The sequence below is a fragment of the Anomalospiza imberbis genome, chromosome 9 (assembly GCF_031753505.1).
Source record: "Anomalospiza imberbis isolate Cuckoo-Finch-1a 21T00152 chromosome 9, ASM3175350v1, whole genome shotgun sequence".
NCBI lineage: Eukaryota > Metazoa > Chordata > Aves > Passeriformes > Viduidae > Anomalospiza > Anomalospiza imberbis.
This window is the reverse complement of record NC_089689.1, coordinates 4,699,182-4,712,833: the sequence shown is the minus strand read 5'-3', so window position 1 is coordinate 4,712,833 and position 13,652 is coordinate 4,699,182. Positions and strand designations below refer to the sequence as shown.

The 13,652-nt window shown below is 44.9% G+C and overlaps 1 protein-coding gene across 3 annotated transcripts in view; it reads right to left on the bottom strand.

Annotated features, from left to right (window-relative positions):
• Positions 1 to 4,684: 4,684 nt before the first annotated feature.
• Positions 4,685 to 13,652, bottom strand: part of COP1 (COP1 E3 ubiquitin ligase) — a 125,007-nt gene continuing 116,039 nt past the window's right edge. For all 3 annotated transcript variants that reach the window (XM_068199451.1, XM_068199452.1, XM_068199453.1), the window contains exons 19-20: positions 7,665 to 7,709; positions 4,685 to 5,791 (exon numbers count right to left, since the gene is read on the bottom strand). In XM_068199451.1, coding sequence (XP_068055552.1) covers positions 5,774 to 5,791; positions 7,665 to 7,709 — 63 coding nt within the window. In that variant the 3' untranslated portion in view covers positions 4,685 to 5,773. The remainder of the gene's footprint in view (positions 5,792 to 7,664; positions 7,710 to 13,652) is intronic.

Sequence of the window (13,652 nt, the reverse complement as noted above, 5' to 3'; positions counted from 1 at the left end):
CCCCACTTCACTTCCCTCAGCGCCCCCTGCCCCATTCAGACATGGGCTGCTTTGCTCTCTGCAGATCAATGCCAGCTTCAGGATGTTTTTTGGTCACCACAGGACCAGGAAAGAGCCACTGGCTCTTGGTAATTGTTTTCATAACTATTAAGCAATAAACAAAGTAAGTCTCTGTAGTTTATGGGTAGCTGAGCCCTGGCAGCATGCTGGGGGTGTGAGGACTCATCCCTGGAGGCAGTACCTCTGACCCAGGACACTGCTAATGGGACAGGAGCAGCTGGCCTGGTGGCTTCAGACCAGCTCCTGCTCAGGTCTAAGGGGACAAAAGGAGTATACTTTCCCTTTTAAACAACCTAAATGGTTTTATGGAGATTTTGACAAGTCAGATTAAGCGCTGTAATCAAGACAAACTTGTTGAAATAAGGCTCCTAAAAGGACAAAATCAGAGCTGCTGAGCATTTTCCTTAACCCAGCCCTGCACATCTCACAGTGGAGAGACAGCAGCTGGGATCATGCCTGCAGCATGAGCTGCTCATCCCCCAGTGGTCACTGTCCTCACCGTGGGCTCTGGAGCAGGGGACGCACAGGTTCCACTGCCTTCAGCCCAGCACTTGTGGCTCCCTGCAGACCCACCGTGGTGGTTGGGCCTCTCTGGGAGGCTCCTGATGTTGAGGGGGTTATGATGAGTTAATCTTGAAACAAACACTTCTAATTCATGGATTAAAGGCTCCTGGGGCTGCAAGGGCACATCAGTGCTTGTGGGTTTGGGACTCGTGTTGTGCTCATGCTGCTGGCTCAGTTTCAGCTGTCATGTGCTATTTCTCAGGCCTCCCAAGGACAGCCTTTACCTCCAGAATTATTTCCCAAATTACTATCTTCCCAAATTATTATCTGAGACAGTGTGCTCCCCAGTTCTCAGATGGCTCGAGGCACCAGAAGGATTTCAGGGAGGATAATGGTGTTAGAGGTGTGTGGTACTCACACTCCTCTGCTATTCATGCAAATCTCCACCCCCAAATTTTGGGAGTCAAACAAGAGCATTGAGGTAATACAACTCCCTGAACAGATTTGGGAGACTCTGGAGAAGGCAGAACTGAGAGATGAATAAAACCTGTCTCTCTGCATGGATCAGAGGTTTTAGGCAAGCAGCTCTCAGATGAGATTGGTTTTGTCCCCTCACTCCTTGATGAGGTTTTTTTCCACCACAGCCCATTGATGGTAGCAGGAACACTGCAAACTTTCTATTCCAGGCAGATTAGAGTCTGTGATGTGCACATGGAGCCCTCCTTCACCTGAAATGTTCACGATGCAGGGAGCCCTGCGAGATGCTGTGGTCTAGGAGACGTGGAACCACCTTCTCCCCTTTCCCCGCACCCTGGTAAGGAAAAGTTCATACTAGTTTTCTTTCTCAAAATTTATTTCTAAGAGATGTCAAAAAATCATCACTTTCTTTCCCCTCCTAAGGAAACTATCCCTGCTGCTTGATGTGGGAGGGCAAATTCTTGTCCTGCCTCTGCTGAGTAACAATGGCCAGCCATCAGCCAGAGCCAGATTTAACATGTAAAAGCTAAGATGGAGAGACTTAAAACAGGTTTTTTTGGCAAGACCAACTCAACTCAAATGCCTGGTTAATACACAGAGCAGAGAATTAATCTTGCTTTAACCCAACTAACCATTTTTAAATTAAGAAGAATTTAAAGACTTAACATACCCAAATACTAACTTGTAACTGAACAGAAATGAGATGATCATCACTTCAAGAATTTGTAGAATTTGTTTAACTATGGAAGGTCACAATGACATCAGCAGATAATTGGGAAGGCAAATTAACTCCTTTCCTTGCTTTGAAAGCAAAATTAAAGCAATCCATGTGGTGATGGTTACCAGAAGGCTGGGAGGACTAGTGCTACAGGTGCTTCTCCAGGAGACAGATGTGGGCTCTGGTCCTTATGCCACTGATGCTGCTCTAATTTGTGGACTCCCACGGTCTCAAGCACACCTCCCCACTAGCCAAACCTCTCAGATCCCCAGCATTTAAAGCAGGTGACACTCCCTGACCTCCACAGATGTTCCACCCATTAGCAAGTGCAGGACATGGTCTCCCCACTGCTGAGAGGAAGGCAAAGCCCTCTCTGAGGTCAGGCGAGGAACATCCCACGAGGCTGGCCTCAAGGAAGAGCCCTTGCAGGCAGCGGTGGAGGCTGGCAGGGGGCAGGATGCCATCACCCCCTCTGGCTGCCTGCCAGGACACCAGGAGCTGCTGACACACAAGAGGAGTTCTCCAAGGCCAGCTCCACAGTGAACACTCTGCTCACCCCTGGACTGCTGCAGGTCCTTGCTGGGTACTTCTGGCCTCCAGAAAAGCAGCGAGAAAGGAAACGGGACACTTCAGCTGGGAAGGAGTTAATTTGCCTTCCCAGTTATCTGCTGATGTCATCATGACCTTCCACAGTTAAACAAAATTACCCTAAACAAACAGGGCTCCGCACTCGGGTCGAACACTGGCATTAGCAGCTGGCCACACTCACTGCAGGAGAGCCCTGACATATTGATATTAATTTAGATTTCCCATTGACCATCATTTTCAATTCCCTCCAGCACTGAATTTTTTTAGCACTGAGGCATGTTCTTCCTACTCTTCTGTTAAATGCTTTAAAGTTAATTGAAGATGCTGGCTGGCCAAGAAAGGTTTTAAATTCCCTTTTTCAAAAAATCTGACTCACCTAACACCTCTCACAAGGACAAGAGAGCTGCAGGCAAAACCATTCTGGAGCAGCTTCCAGTCAAGGGCTTTAGAACCTGGTTTTCTCAAAAGAAGCAAGTGAGAAAAAAGACTCCAAGTGCCCACCATCTGCAATTAACTTCCACAGAGAGAGTGGTTAAGTGCTGGAACAGATTTTCCAGAGGGAAATCTGGAAAAAATTTAGATCTGGATTTCCAGATTCTAAAATCTGGAAATCTGATTTTGGGAATCTTCTGTCCTTACCTGGTTGAGTTGTGAACATCTCCAGGCCCTGAAGCAACCTCATCCAACTTTGAGTAAACTCTGCTCTGCACGGGGGGGTTGGAGCAAAGACCTCTTCACATTCCTCCCAAAGTCAATCACCCCCTGACTCTAGAAAGGCTGAAAACCTGACAGGAACCATTTGCTGAGTTGGTGACTAATTAAAAAAAAATATTGACCACACGCCGTTTAAAAAAACCAAACAAAATTACAGTAATTATATGCGACTTAATTTGTCAACTGTGAAGAGTTACCTGAAGGAAAGAAAATTAAGGGGATTAAAATAAGGAGCATTACCTCTTGTGACAAAGAGACGAAGGCAAAAAATTGCCATCAACTTGTGTTTATGAGCTGTTGTGTTTCTAATTAGGGCCAGACACCAAATTTGCATTTTATCTTGATTGAAACAGAATGAAAACTGAAAAAATAAAGGCATCCGATGTTAAACATCTTTCCCTGTTTAATTCAAGGAGTAACCTTACAGCATTCAAAACAGCTGCTTTTTATCTTCTGTTTTAAAGATCTTGGCTTTGTCAGAGCAATTTTAATTTAAAAAACAGAGGATCTTCAAGTGGGGGGAGAGACGGAATGAGGTCACCTGCCAACAGCGGCTGCGTGGCACTGGGCTGGGGTACAACAGCAGCCAGGGCAGTTTGCAAAATAAATTAGTAGGCACTGATAAACAAGGCAGAGGCTGTTGAAAACCCACACCTGAAACCAGGGGAAGCAGCAAGAGCAATGGTAATGGTTCATCACATCAGCCTGCCTTTGGAGAGGGCTGGCTGGGAAGGATGCTCAGCACAGTCACTCCACACCAAATTCTCTTAAAATGCAGCAAAATGGAAATCAAACTAGTGCTCAGTGGGATGTGTCAGACAGCTGCCATCAGGAAGAAGGAACCAATTTTGTTTTCTTCTGCCAGTGACTCGGGTTACTCATACAATGCAGACCTGCAGGTGTCCCGAGCAGGACACAAGCTGCTGTGCTCTCTTCTCTCTCCTTTCCTTCTCTCCTCACTCTCCCCCCAGTGACACACTAGAAATAATGGAAGAAAACCAGCATGCAGCATTTGAGAGCCAGGCATCCATGTCTCCCTTAGAGCATCACTTTTCTCCCCACTGGACTAGATTCTCCAGAAGCTACTGGTGGTGTGTCCCACATCCTTCTACCTTTGAATGAGCACAGATGTTCCCCTAGAAACATGCACCAGCACTGAACCAGGACAGGACCTGTCCCCAGTTCTGCCAAAAGGCTTCATCCCTGCTTCTTTATTCATATCCTCAAGAGCATCCTTGCTCTTCCCTGCTGTGTGCCCAAAGGGTGTGAGAAGATCACACAATCCTCCTGGGAAGATCAGAGTCAGGCTTTTAACACATGGAGGATGAGAGACCTGTGCAAAGTCCCTGCATCAATCCCAGCCCCTGTGGCATGAAGGAGACACACCCAGCAGCGAGTGAATGGAAAAGGACTCTGCAAACCAAAACACTTCCCACAGGTATCACTGTCTGCATTGCACCTGTGACACCCACAGCAGGGAAAAGATGCTACACCCACCAAATGCACTTTGGAGCTTAACAAGTTCTGGCAGCAATCCTGACAGTTCAGCCTGGCTGCTGTTCATGACAAATGTCTACACCTTCTTATCTGCTCTGCTATCTGCCAAGAAAGCAACAACAACTCTCAGCTTCATGGTTTATTCCCCCTCCATATGTACAATTAAGTGTATGCATGACCATTAAAAATAAGGCTACTTATATCATGGCTCTGAAACACATTACAAACCAACTCCATCCCCTCTCTTGTTACAACATTCAAGATGCTTGGCTTCCGTGGTGTGCAGAGAGGGGCAAACACAACCAGACCACACAGGCGACCGAGTGGTGCAGGGCTTTGGTAACTGGATCTAGAAGCTTCCTCCTCTAGCTGAGATAGTCAAACACAGCCAGCTCAGTGGGAGGCAGATCTTTATCCCACGCTGTCTTGGCAAGGTCAGTCCAGGTCCCAGGAACTGCAGGCCCCCTCATCTCAGCACGTTGCTGGTGGCAGGTGGCCCACATGGACAGGAGGACAACTTAATCCTCTCCTTTGGAACTGCCCCTTTGGGGCAAGGAAGGGGACTAAGGAGAGGAGGAAAGGGAAGGCGTTCTTCTCTTCTTGATGACTAGAGGACTTCAGTCTCCAGTGGTGTCAACCTTGGTGACATTTCTCAACATATAATGCATCTAAAAATAATTAATAAATCAAAGGAACAACAGAACCGTATCATGATGGGATTTCAAAGTGAATTGCTTGCGTGTCCAGGTAAGGCTTAGAGACTTTCTTTTTCCAGTGGGGATGAAGAAGAGTCCAGATGAAAGTAACTGGAGATGTGCAACTGAGGACAGCCCTGTGTGCTCCTGTAAGCTCCCTTCACAAGTAAATCTGTTCTCTTATGCAACAAGACAATCTTCCAGCTTTAGCTTGTGGCTCAATAAATTTTATTATTCCTTTTTGTTTTTATTTAAAAGAATTTGTTTTCCTATCATAAAAATTAGACAACCATACCACCACCACCAGCAAAGTCTGTGGAGTTAATGTTGATGGCAGTTTACTGGTGTTACCAGTGTCTCAAAATGTCCTACAAAGTCCATAAATGGAAAAAAACCCAAACATGATCGTTTTGGGGAGGAACATCAAGGTGTTTTTGGTTTCTTGTCCCACTGTGGTTCCCAGATGAATACTGTAGCATGTCAGCAGGACCAAGTACCTCATGCCTTGAGAGAAAACCCTTCATACCAGCTCCAGTACCTGGTTAGTAAAGAAGATGAGACATTTAGAACAGGAATTTGTGACATTCATTATTTCCTCTGTCAGTATATAGATCTCTAAGACAGGACTGACCCTTCCATCTCCACCCCTTACCCTTTATTGACTAGCATGCAATAATATCCCACAGATAGGAAAAGCACTTGGCAAGCATCCAAATTTTGATGTCTGCTTGTGTGATGATAAATTAGCCACGAAGCAAAACCATCCACAGGTGCCTCATTTCAATCACACAGCTCTTGGAAATCTTGTAACAGAGATCAGAGCTTTTGTCATCCCAGCCCTCTGTACCCTTGTTTCCCTTGTCCAGGTTGGGATGGAACAGCAGCATCTGAAGGCATGGACCAGAGACAGCAGGAAAGTGCCTGTGGGGCTGCCAGAGTCTGCATGAACCTGGTTTGGCTTCACTGGGAGAAGCTCTGGAGCTGTAGCTCATGGGTGATGCCCAGTATGGCATCTGTCCCCAAAGAGGGGAGGGTTTGGGCACACCCAGGCCTTTCCCAGACCATCCCACCTTCCTGCTGCACGCTGTCAAAGGCAAATGGAGACACCAGAGTTCTGACAGCGCTGGCTGGCTGCACATTTCTCTCTGTCTACCTTCTCTCATTAACAAGCAAAGTGCATGAGCAAAACCTCTCCTCTCAGCTCTTGCTGCTGGATTCACTTCAAAATATCAAAAGCTTCTGTGCATTTTGTCCATTTTCCTAAGGAGTAGCTGACCAAAGTAACCACCAACCAATTTTAAAACATGATATATAAATAAATCCCCTATGAATGAGAGGCTATAGCCTCACAAGCTGCAACAGCAGGAGTAACCCAGCCACTTGTGTCTAAAAAAGGGAAAAAAAAAATCTTGACATTCAATTAAACACAGACCACTCGGCTCTCTCACCATTCTTGCATTTTTAGTGACTTTTCCAGGGTGGTTCAGACCAGCAGCTCTGGTATGGCTCCAGAGAACTGCTATTACCACAGGAATGTGAGGGACAATCAAGATGTCAGCCTCATGACAGTGACAATGCAGTGTAAAACTGCAGACAGCAAGTAAACCCCTTTACCAGCAGCTCCAGAATATTGCCAGAGGTCTGGCCTACAAGCTTAGGGCATTAAGCACCAAACCTAACAGCATGGTGGAGGTCAGTGCTGTGCAGAATGTGAGATAAAGTTCCAGGTTTGGGTTGAGTTTGGTACTGCCTTGGGTACTGGTTTTGCTTGGCTGACAGACACATGAAGGAGGACAGTGTTCTCCCTAACACTTGACATTCCACAGACAGAAATACATTGAACAGACACTCTGGAAGACTTAATTAAAGAGCTGAAAACCTGGTACTGTGCACAGGGAAGGCTGATGCTTTCACAAAACCCTGTGCTGGCAGCTGCTGTCTGTTACCACCTGTCTGAGCACCAGAGTCAGCAAAGACAGGGAGCATCCCCGCTCATTTCAGTGCTGCTCCAGCCAGCTGCACACCAGGAGCTCAGCTTTCAGCCCTGCTGCCTCTGCAGCAGCCAGAGCACGGGCTCGGGCTAATGCTGGTGATTTTACACTCAGCCTCTGCTGCCGTGGGAGCCAGCAGCAGCCTGGGGAGGTGCTTGTGCCAGGACCCCAAGGAGCAGCAGTGGGTGCTGGATGGCCACCAGCGACTCTTCCACACCTCACTGCAACTGGTTTCACTGCTGGGGCACTGCCTGCTCACTCCACTGTGTGCCAGAGGCAAATACATCATTTAAATTGCAAACTTCCACAGCCAAGATGACCTCCTCTAATGGTTTCTCCTGGCTGTTCAGTGTCTCTGACCTTGCTCTTCACTATCAACAGATTCAAGTGTTTAAAGGCGAGATGTGTAAAATAACTTACCTTAATTGTACCCTGACTGTTAGCAGCAATAAGCACGTTGGACTCCTGGAAAAAAAAAAAAGAGGCACTATCAGAACCTGCCATTGCTTTTCCCCTCCCCCCCTTTCTTTTGGATGAAGAAGTTATTTTTATCTTACACATTAGAAGTATATCTAATTCCAAAGGGATTTAACTCTTCCTATATCTGAGATGCTTTCAAGGCTAGAAGTCTTTTTAAGTTATACTACCTTGAAGAATTAGAAAGCAATAATCCTTAGTGCTTGTACAGAGCTTTAAATCTCCAAAGCAATTTACAAACATGAATTAATTCTTGCAGCCTCCCTGTGAAGTGGACTAATAAAAATAATAGTTATTTCATCTTTTTGCAGCCCACGGACAAAGATCTCCAGCGCCCTAACTAAACCAACTAATCATCGTTACAAAACCCCTCTAGCTCTGAGGCCAAGAGGCTTCAGAGGAGTAAAACAAAGAGGAGAAGAGATTAGAGAGCAATAGCAGATGCACCCAGTTTGAAAGGGAAGATAAACAGAGAGGGCTCCAGCCCTGCCTTAAGCAGAGAGGCAGCATCTATTTACCTCCTGCCAATTGATGGAGTTGCATTTGGAGATATCCTGGTTGACTGCAAATTAATGGTCTGCTGCATCAGCCAGGCAACCCCCAGGCAAAAGCTGGAGACAGAAAACGTCTTCTCCCCAGACCGCATTCCTCACGTGACCAGCAAGCACAGATGCACCCTCCCCAGCCAAAATCCTATCCAAAACCTACAGGGAAATCCACACACAAGCACTAGGGTGCTGGCAAAAGCCCCAGAGATGTGGGGAGAAGCACTGCTCCCAGACGGGCGTCCCGCAGCCATCCTCGTGCCAGCAGACGTAGTGCGCGCTGCTGAACCGCCCGCAGCGAACTGTTTTCTCTCAAGACAGTTGATATCTTTTCTGAGACACATTTTTAAATTTCTCTCGCTGCTGCTATCCATCCCCAGACAAACTTGCTGTAATTATCCCATCGCTTAACACATGCATTTTTAATGCACTCGGTGACTAGAACACGCCCTGCTCCGGAGGCAGTGGGAAGGCAGCTCAACACAGCCCCAAGCTGGCTGCGTGCTGCCTCACCATGAAGTTCAAGACTTTGCACAGCCTCAAGATTTGGGGCAAAGGAAGAAAAATCCCCTTCAGTGTGAAAATCCATTTATCGGGTAAGAATAGCCTTGTGGTGGACCACTGGGCTAACTGACACAGATAGATTTGTTCACCCTGGCACAATCATTAGAGGATTAGTTAAAACTCCTGATATTATCTCACTAATGATCCTCCAAGTCTAAGCTCTTGAAAAGAAAGTATATCCTCAAAGGAAGAATATACTGCAATTTCTTTTAACTTGGTGGCTAAGAATCTAATGCAGTGAACTCTCAGCTTCTGGTTAACAACATTAAAATCAAACCCGCTGTGGGGGTGGGGGGAAAGCACATATAAGTATTATCTGGGCACTGAAATGGGGACCAGGATGCCTGATAGGATTCTGGAAGCAAGGGAGCGATCTACTGTGCAGTGCAGGAGACCTGAACTCTGAGTGCAGATGATGCAGGGTTTGAATGATTCCCGTTTGCACTGTGAGTGACTGGCAATTCACCCTGCTGCAGTCTGCTGGGGGGCCACTGTAAATGAACTCTGCTTCAATGAACAGTTTTACCTGCTAAATAAAATAAAAATGCCAGAGGGTAATTTACTCTCACTCCCTTGTTCTTCAGAAGCCCCTGGGTGTTGGGTTTTTTTCAGTAGGGTCTGAGCTAATCACTGCTCTGCTACTTTCATCCACAACCATGAGATGCAAACAGGAGCAGACAGCAGCAAAATTAGCACCAAATCTGTCACTGAACAAACAGTGACTTGCTTGTTGAGGCACTCTAGCACTGCTTCTCCAGGAACACAGCTAAGTAACTTGGTTTTAATCCTCCAAAGAAACAATTCACTTTCTTTTGTGTAGCCTCTAAAACAGTCAATATACTCCATGTGTTAAACTCCTTAAGGAGTCATGAAGTTGTTTAGATCTGCAGGTTTGTAGCTGTGTGCACATTAAACCAATCTTTTTGCCAGGACATGTATGAATGGAGTCACCAGGACCTCAAAAGAAAACCACCATCACACCACTGAACTGGCAGAACACCTATTTCCCCAAACACACTACTAATGACTACCTGTATCCCTGAGGCATAAAAAACAGAGCCTCACCATCCATTGTGGCTGCATGTTCTACTTTACCATAACCAATTGGTGTTTCTGTGCAGGACAAGAAGGTTTAAAGACTGGCCTTACTCATCCCTTCCATTTCTGCTGCCTGCGGGAGCCAGCAACTCCCAAAGCAGAGGCACTGGGACTGTGGAAGACGCAGCCCAACTGAGTAATCCGGCTCTGAAGTAAGCAGTTATTAAAATGACTCTTCTACACGTGAATCTTCTCCTATGAATGGTTTGCACCTGCAGCCCCTCTTACAAGGAGAGGCAGAAGGAACAAGCTGCCTTTGCTTAAACAAGATTGAAGAAGAAAAATGAACAAACACAGCAATGATTGAGAGATTAGGGTTTACTGCCTGGCAAACAGCAGCAGCATTTTGTTCTGTGTAGCTGCTAATCTCAACCTTTAGAATCTTGGTCCTCTTAAGGCAATAGAAAAAAGCTCTGGGGATGTCAAAATTATGCATCTTCCTGTCTTTTAGTGTTACATATGAATTAAAAAAATTAATTGGCAAACGTAGGTGCACATCAGGACTCAAGTTAATATAGGGTGCAGTTCCAGAACTGCTCTAACATGCTCCAGGGCTGAATTCTGTGCTAAGACCTATGAAAAACTTTCTGCACCTGCCTGCTTTTTTTTAGGACTGCAGAGATGGTATTATGGGAAATCTGAAGGGCAGTTCCTTGACATGGGAAGGACTTGACTCCACCAGGAATCTCTGTTACTGCACAGGCTGGATACATATTCACAAGGAGGTATCCATTATGTAAAATGAAGCTGTAAATTGGTCTTGAGTGCAAAGACAGACCTGACAGGAGCACCTCTGTCCTGAACCTGACACATCTCTGTCTCTCCAGTCTGAATACGACTTTCACTGTTTGCACCCAAAAAGGAGAATTTTTTGCAGCACATTCTTGATGACAATGAAAAACAAAATCAAGTTTAGGACCTTCCAGAGTATATGAGATACCTGCTAGATTCATCATTCAAAGGAATTATTCACCTGGTAACAGCTGGGTTTTGAAGCACACTGATTTCCTTCCCTCCAAGATGAGCCCTATTTTGGATGGCCCTGAGGAAGCAATTTGTACAGGAAAGGAACAGAGGAGAATTAAAGTCTAGCTGACTGCTGGTATTCATGCAAGAGTAGTCAACATTAAGACAATCAGAAATGCTCTGGATGTTTTCCGAGCGGTGAAGAAACTCAGCTGAACAACTCAAAAGTTGCCAGAGCTGCTCCAGTGCAACAGGGAGTCAATGACAGCTGAGGCTGGAGCTCTTCCACTCCTTTACATCTTTGTGTAAGAAAACACTGCTGGGAGGAGAGGATGCCTAAATGAACATGATCCCAGATGGACAACTGGGAAACCACACACACATCTCCTTGAAGGGACACCCACTGATACCCAAGTGGGCTCAACTGCAGGGAGCAAGGAAAAGCTCTGGACAGACCCTCCACCCTCCCAGTACCTGCAGGGCTCCTCTCTACTATCCCTCCTCACCAACAGAGATGCCTCACTGCAGCTGCAGGAGCTACACATCCCTCTCACCAGTGGGCTCATGCAAAATCATAGCTGAGCATTTTAATCTTCCTTGGTTGACATCAAACCTGTCCCAAAAGGGCTCAAAAAAGGGCAAGATGAGCACAAATCACTAACAAATGTGTTTCCTTTGAATACAGTCCTTTCTGAAACTATTCCTCCCTTGCTATTCCACACATATCAATTCTTGAAGTGGAAATCAGAAGCCCACACTGAAGAGATCATTCCTCAGGATGGATGTGTTTCCAAGTTATATGTGCACATTTTCACATGAAGGACTGGAAATCAGTTTTGTGTCTTTCAGCATATTATAAATAATTACAGGCATAATGTTTGCACTTCTTTGTTATGCCTCTTTTCTGCACAAATAAAGGAGATTCACCTCAAACTTCCAGCACAGCCATCACTCAGGTAAGCATGAGTTCCTTGGATTTTCAGCTAGGTTTGTTCTATGGATTCAGAGTTAGGGTTCTTAAAGATCTTATTTTAAATTAACAACTTCTCACCTTCCCTCCCCAGCAGATGTTTGGGCTAACAAATGGCTGTTTTTTCAACACTTATTTCAAGGAGCTGGAGCCTAATTAAGAAAAGCTGTTGAATCAGTGGGAAAATCACTTGGGTGAGAAAGCTTGCACTCAATTGTCTTCTGTTATTTACAGGTAGAATAAAAGTATATAGTTCAACTAAATCTAGTGCTGTTTGTATAGAAACTCCATTATTTAAGTAAATTTACTCCTTCCTTACTGAAGGTGGCAACTACTACTCTAGTGCTGGCTTTTAGGAGTGAGCTGCAGACTATCTGCAAGACTTATTTCACCAAAACGTTTCCCATCCATGTCACACACAAAGTCTTTCTACACATCCAAATGTGCAAAAGTGGCTCCCCAATAGACCACCACTGCTTGACTGCTCTTCATCTTGTAATTAGCAGATTCTAATGGCTTTTCACTCTAATTCTCCTGAGCTCTGGTTATTTCCTTGCTGTATGACACAAGTAAGCTTTTTGTTTTTGAAAGAAAATAACAAATTCTAACTCAGGAAACACAATGAATGTCCAGCATACAAAAATCAAGAGGTTTTGAAAAGCTGAACTGCTAGATTAGATCCCTTCCCAGCAGGACAATGTCCTGCATGCCAAATTTCGGGTTTTTTCCCCTATTCTTGTGATAAAACTGTTATCAATGAAAGGTGCACAGTGGGTTGGCTGAAGTGGTGCACAACCCTCTATCTCCCTGTAAACCAGAATTTACTTTCTATGCCTAACAGTAATCCCTTCTGAGCAAATTTAAAGGAATATTTATTATCTATACTGTGAATACCAGGCTCAAGCAGAAATTAATTACTTTACACCAAGTGCTTCTTTACAGAACAAGGTCTAAAATATAAAAGATGTTGTACCAAAATATTTCAGGAGCAGCAACACCCAACTCTTTAGGTATTAAACCTGGAACAGAACATGCACACCTAAACTGTGTCTTTTAATCCTTTGAAACTGTATTTTTTATCTAATTCTGAAGGTAATTCCTTTGTACACAGAGAGGTAAAGCCTCTTTAGGCTTATCTGGACCCCAGAAAAAAAGAGAAAACTCAATCCATCTGAAAAAGGTGTTGACTGTGCTTCTTTCTAGATCCAGCTGCAAATACACAGTCATTTGGGTTTTCAAGTTCACAAATGCTACACAATTATACCCACCCAGCATGACAAGAATATTTCCTAAAATATTAAGCCACAGATTTAAAGATTATGCCATTCCTTTGACTCACTTTCTGTAGAAAGACTTGCCTACAATCATATACACATATATAGTTTCTTATGTCAGAATTCATGGGCACACTGTGAAGCTTTTTAGAAACAAGTTTTCAAACAAATTAGTGTTTTCATCATCCTACATCATGCAGAGTTTGCAGCTTCCACATCAGAAGAAGTGCATCTCACTAGGAAATCTGCCCAGATAGAAATTCAGCATCGCCTTGAATCCCTTCCCTTGTTTTTCAGCAATTTCAGACTTTAGCCTCTCTACCTGGGATGCCTTTATCAAGTGTTCTGACACTTCCACATCTGGTATTTCTAGCTGCAACTCAATACACATGACTACAGCCCTTTTTCCTACTCCTTGAAATTGTCTCCTCATTTCTGGATTTTACAATGCGTTTTTCTACTTCTATTCAGATCAAACCCAGCAGAAGAAGATGTTGTGTAACTGGAAGCTTAT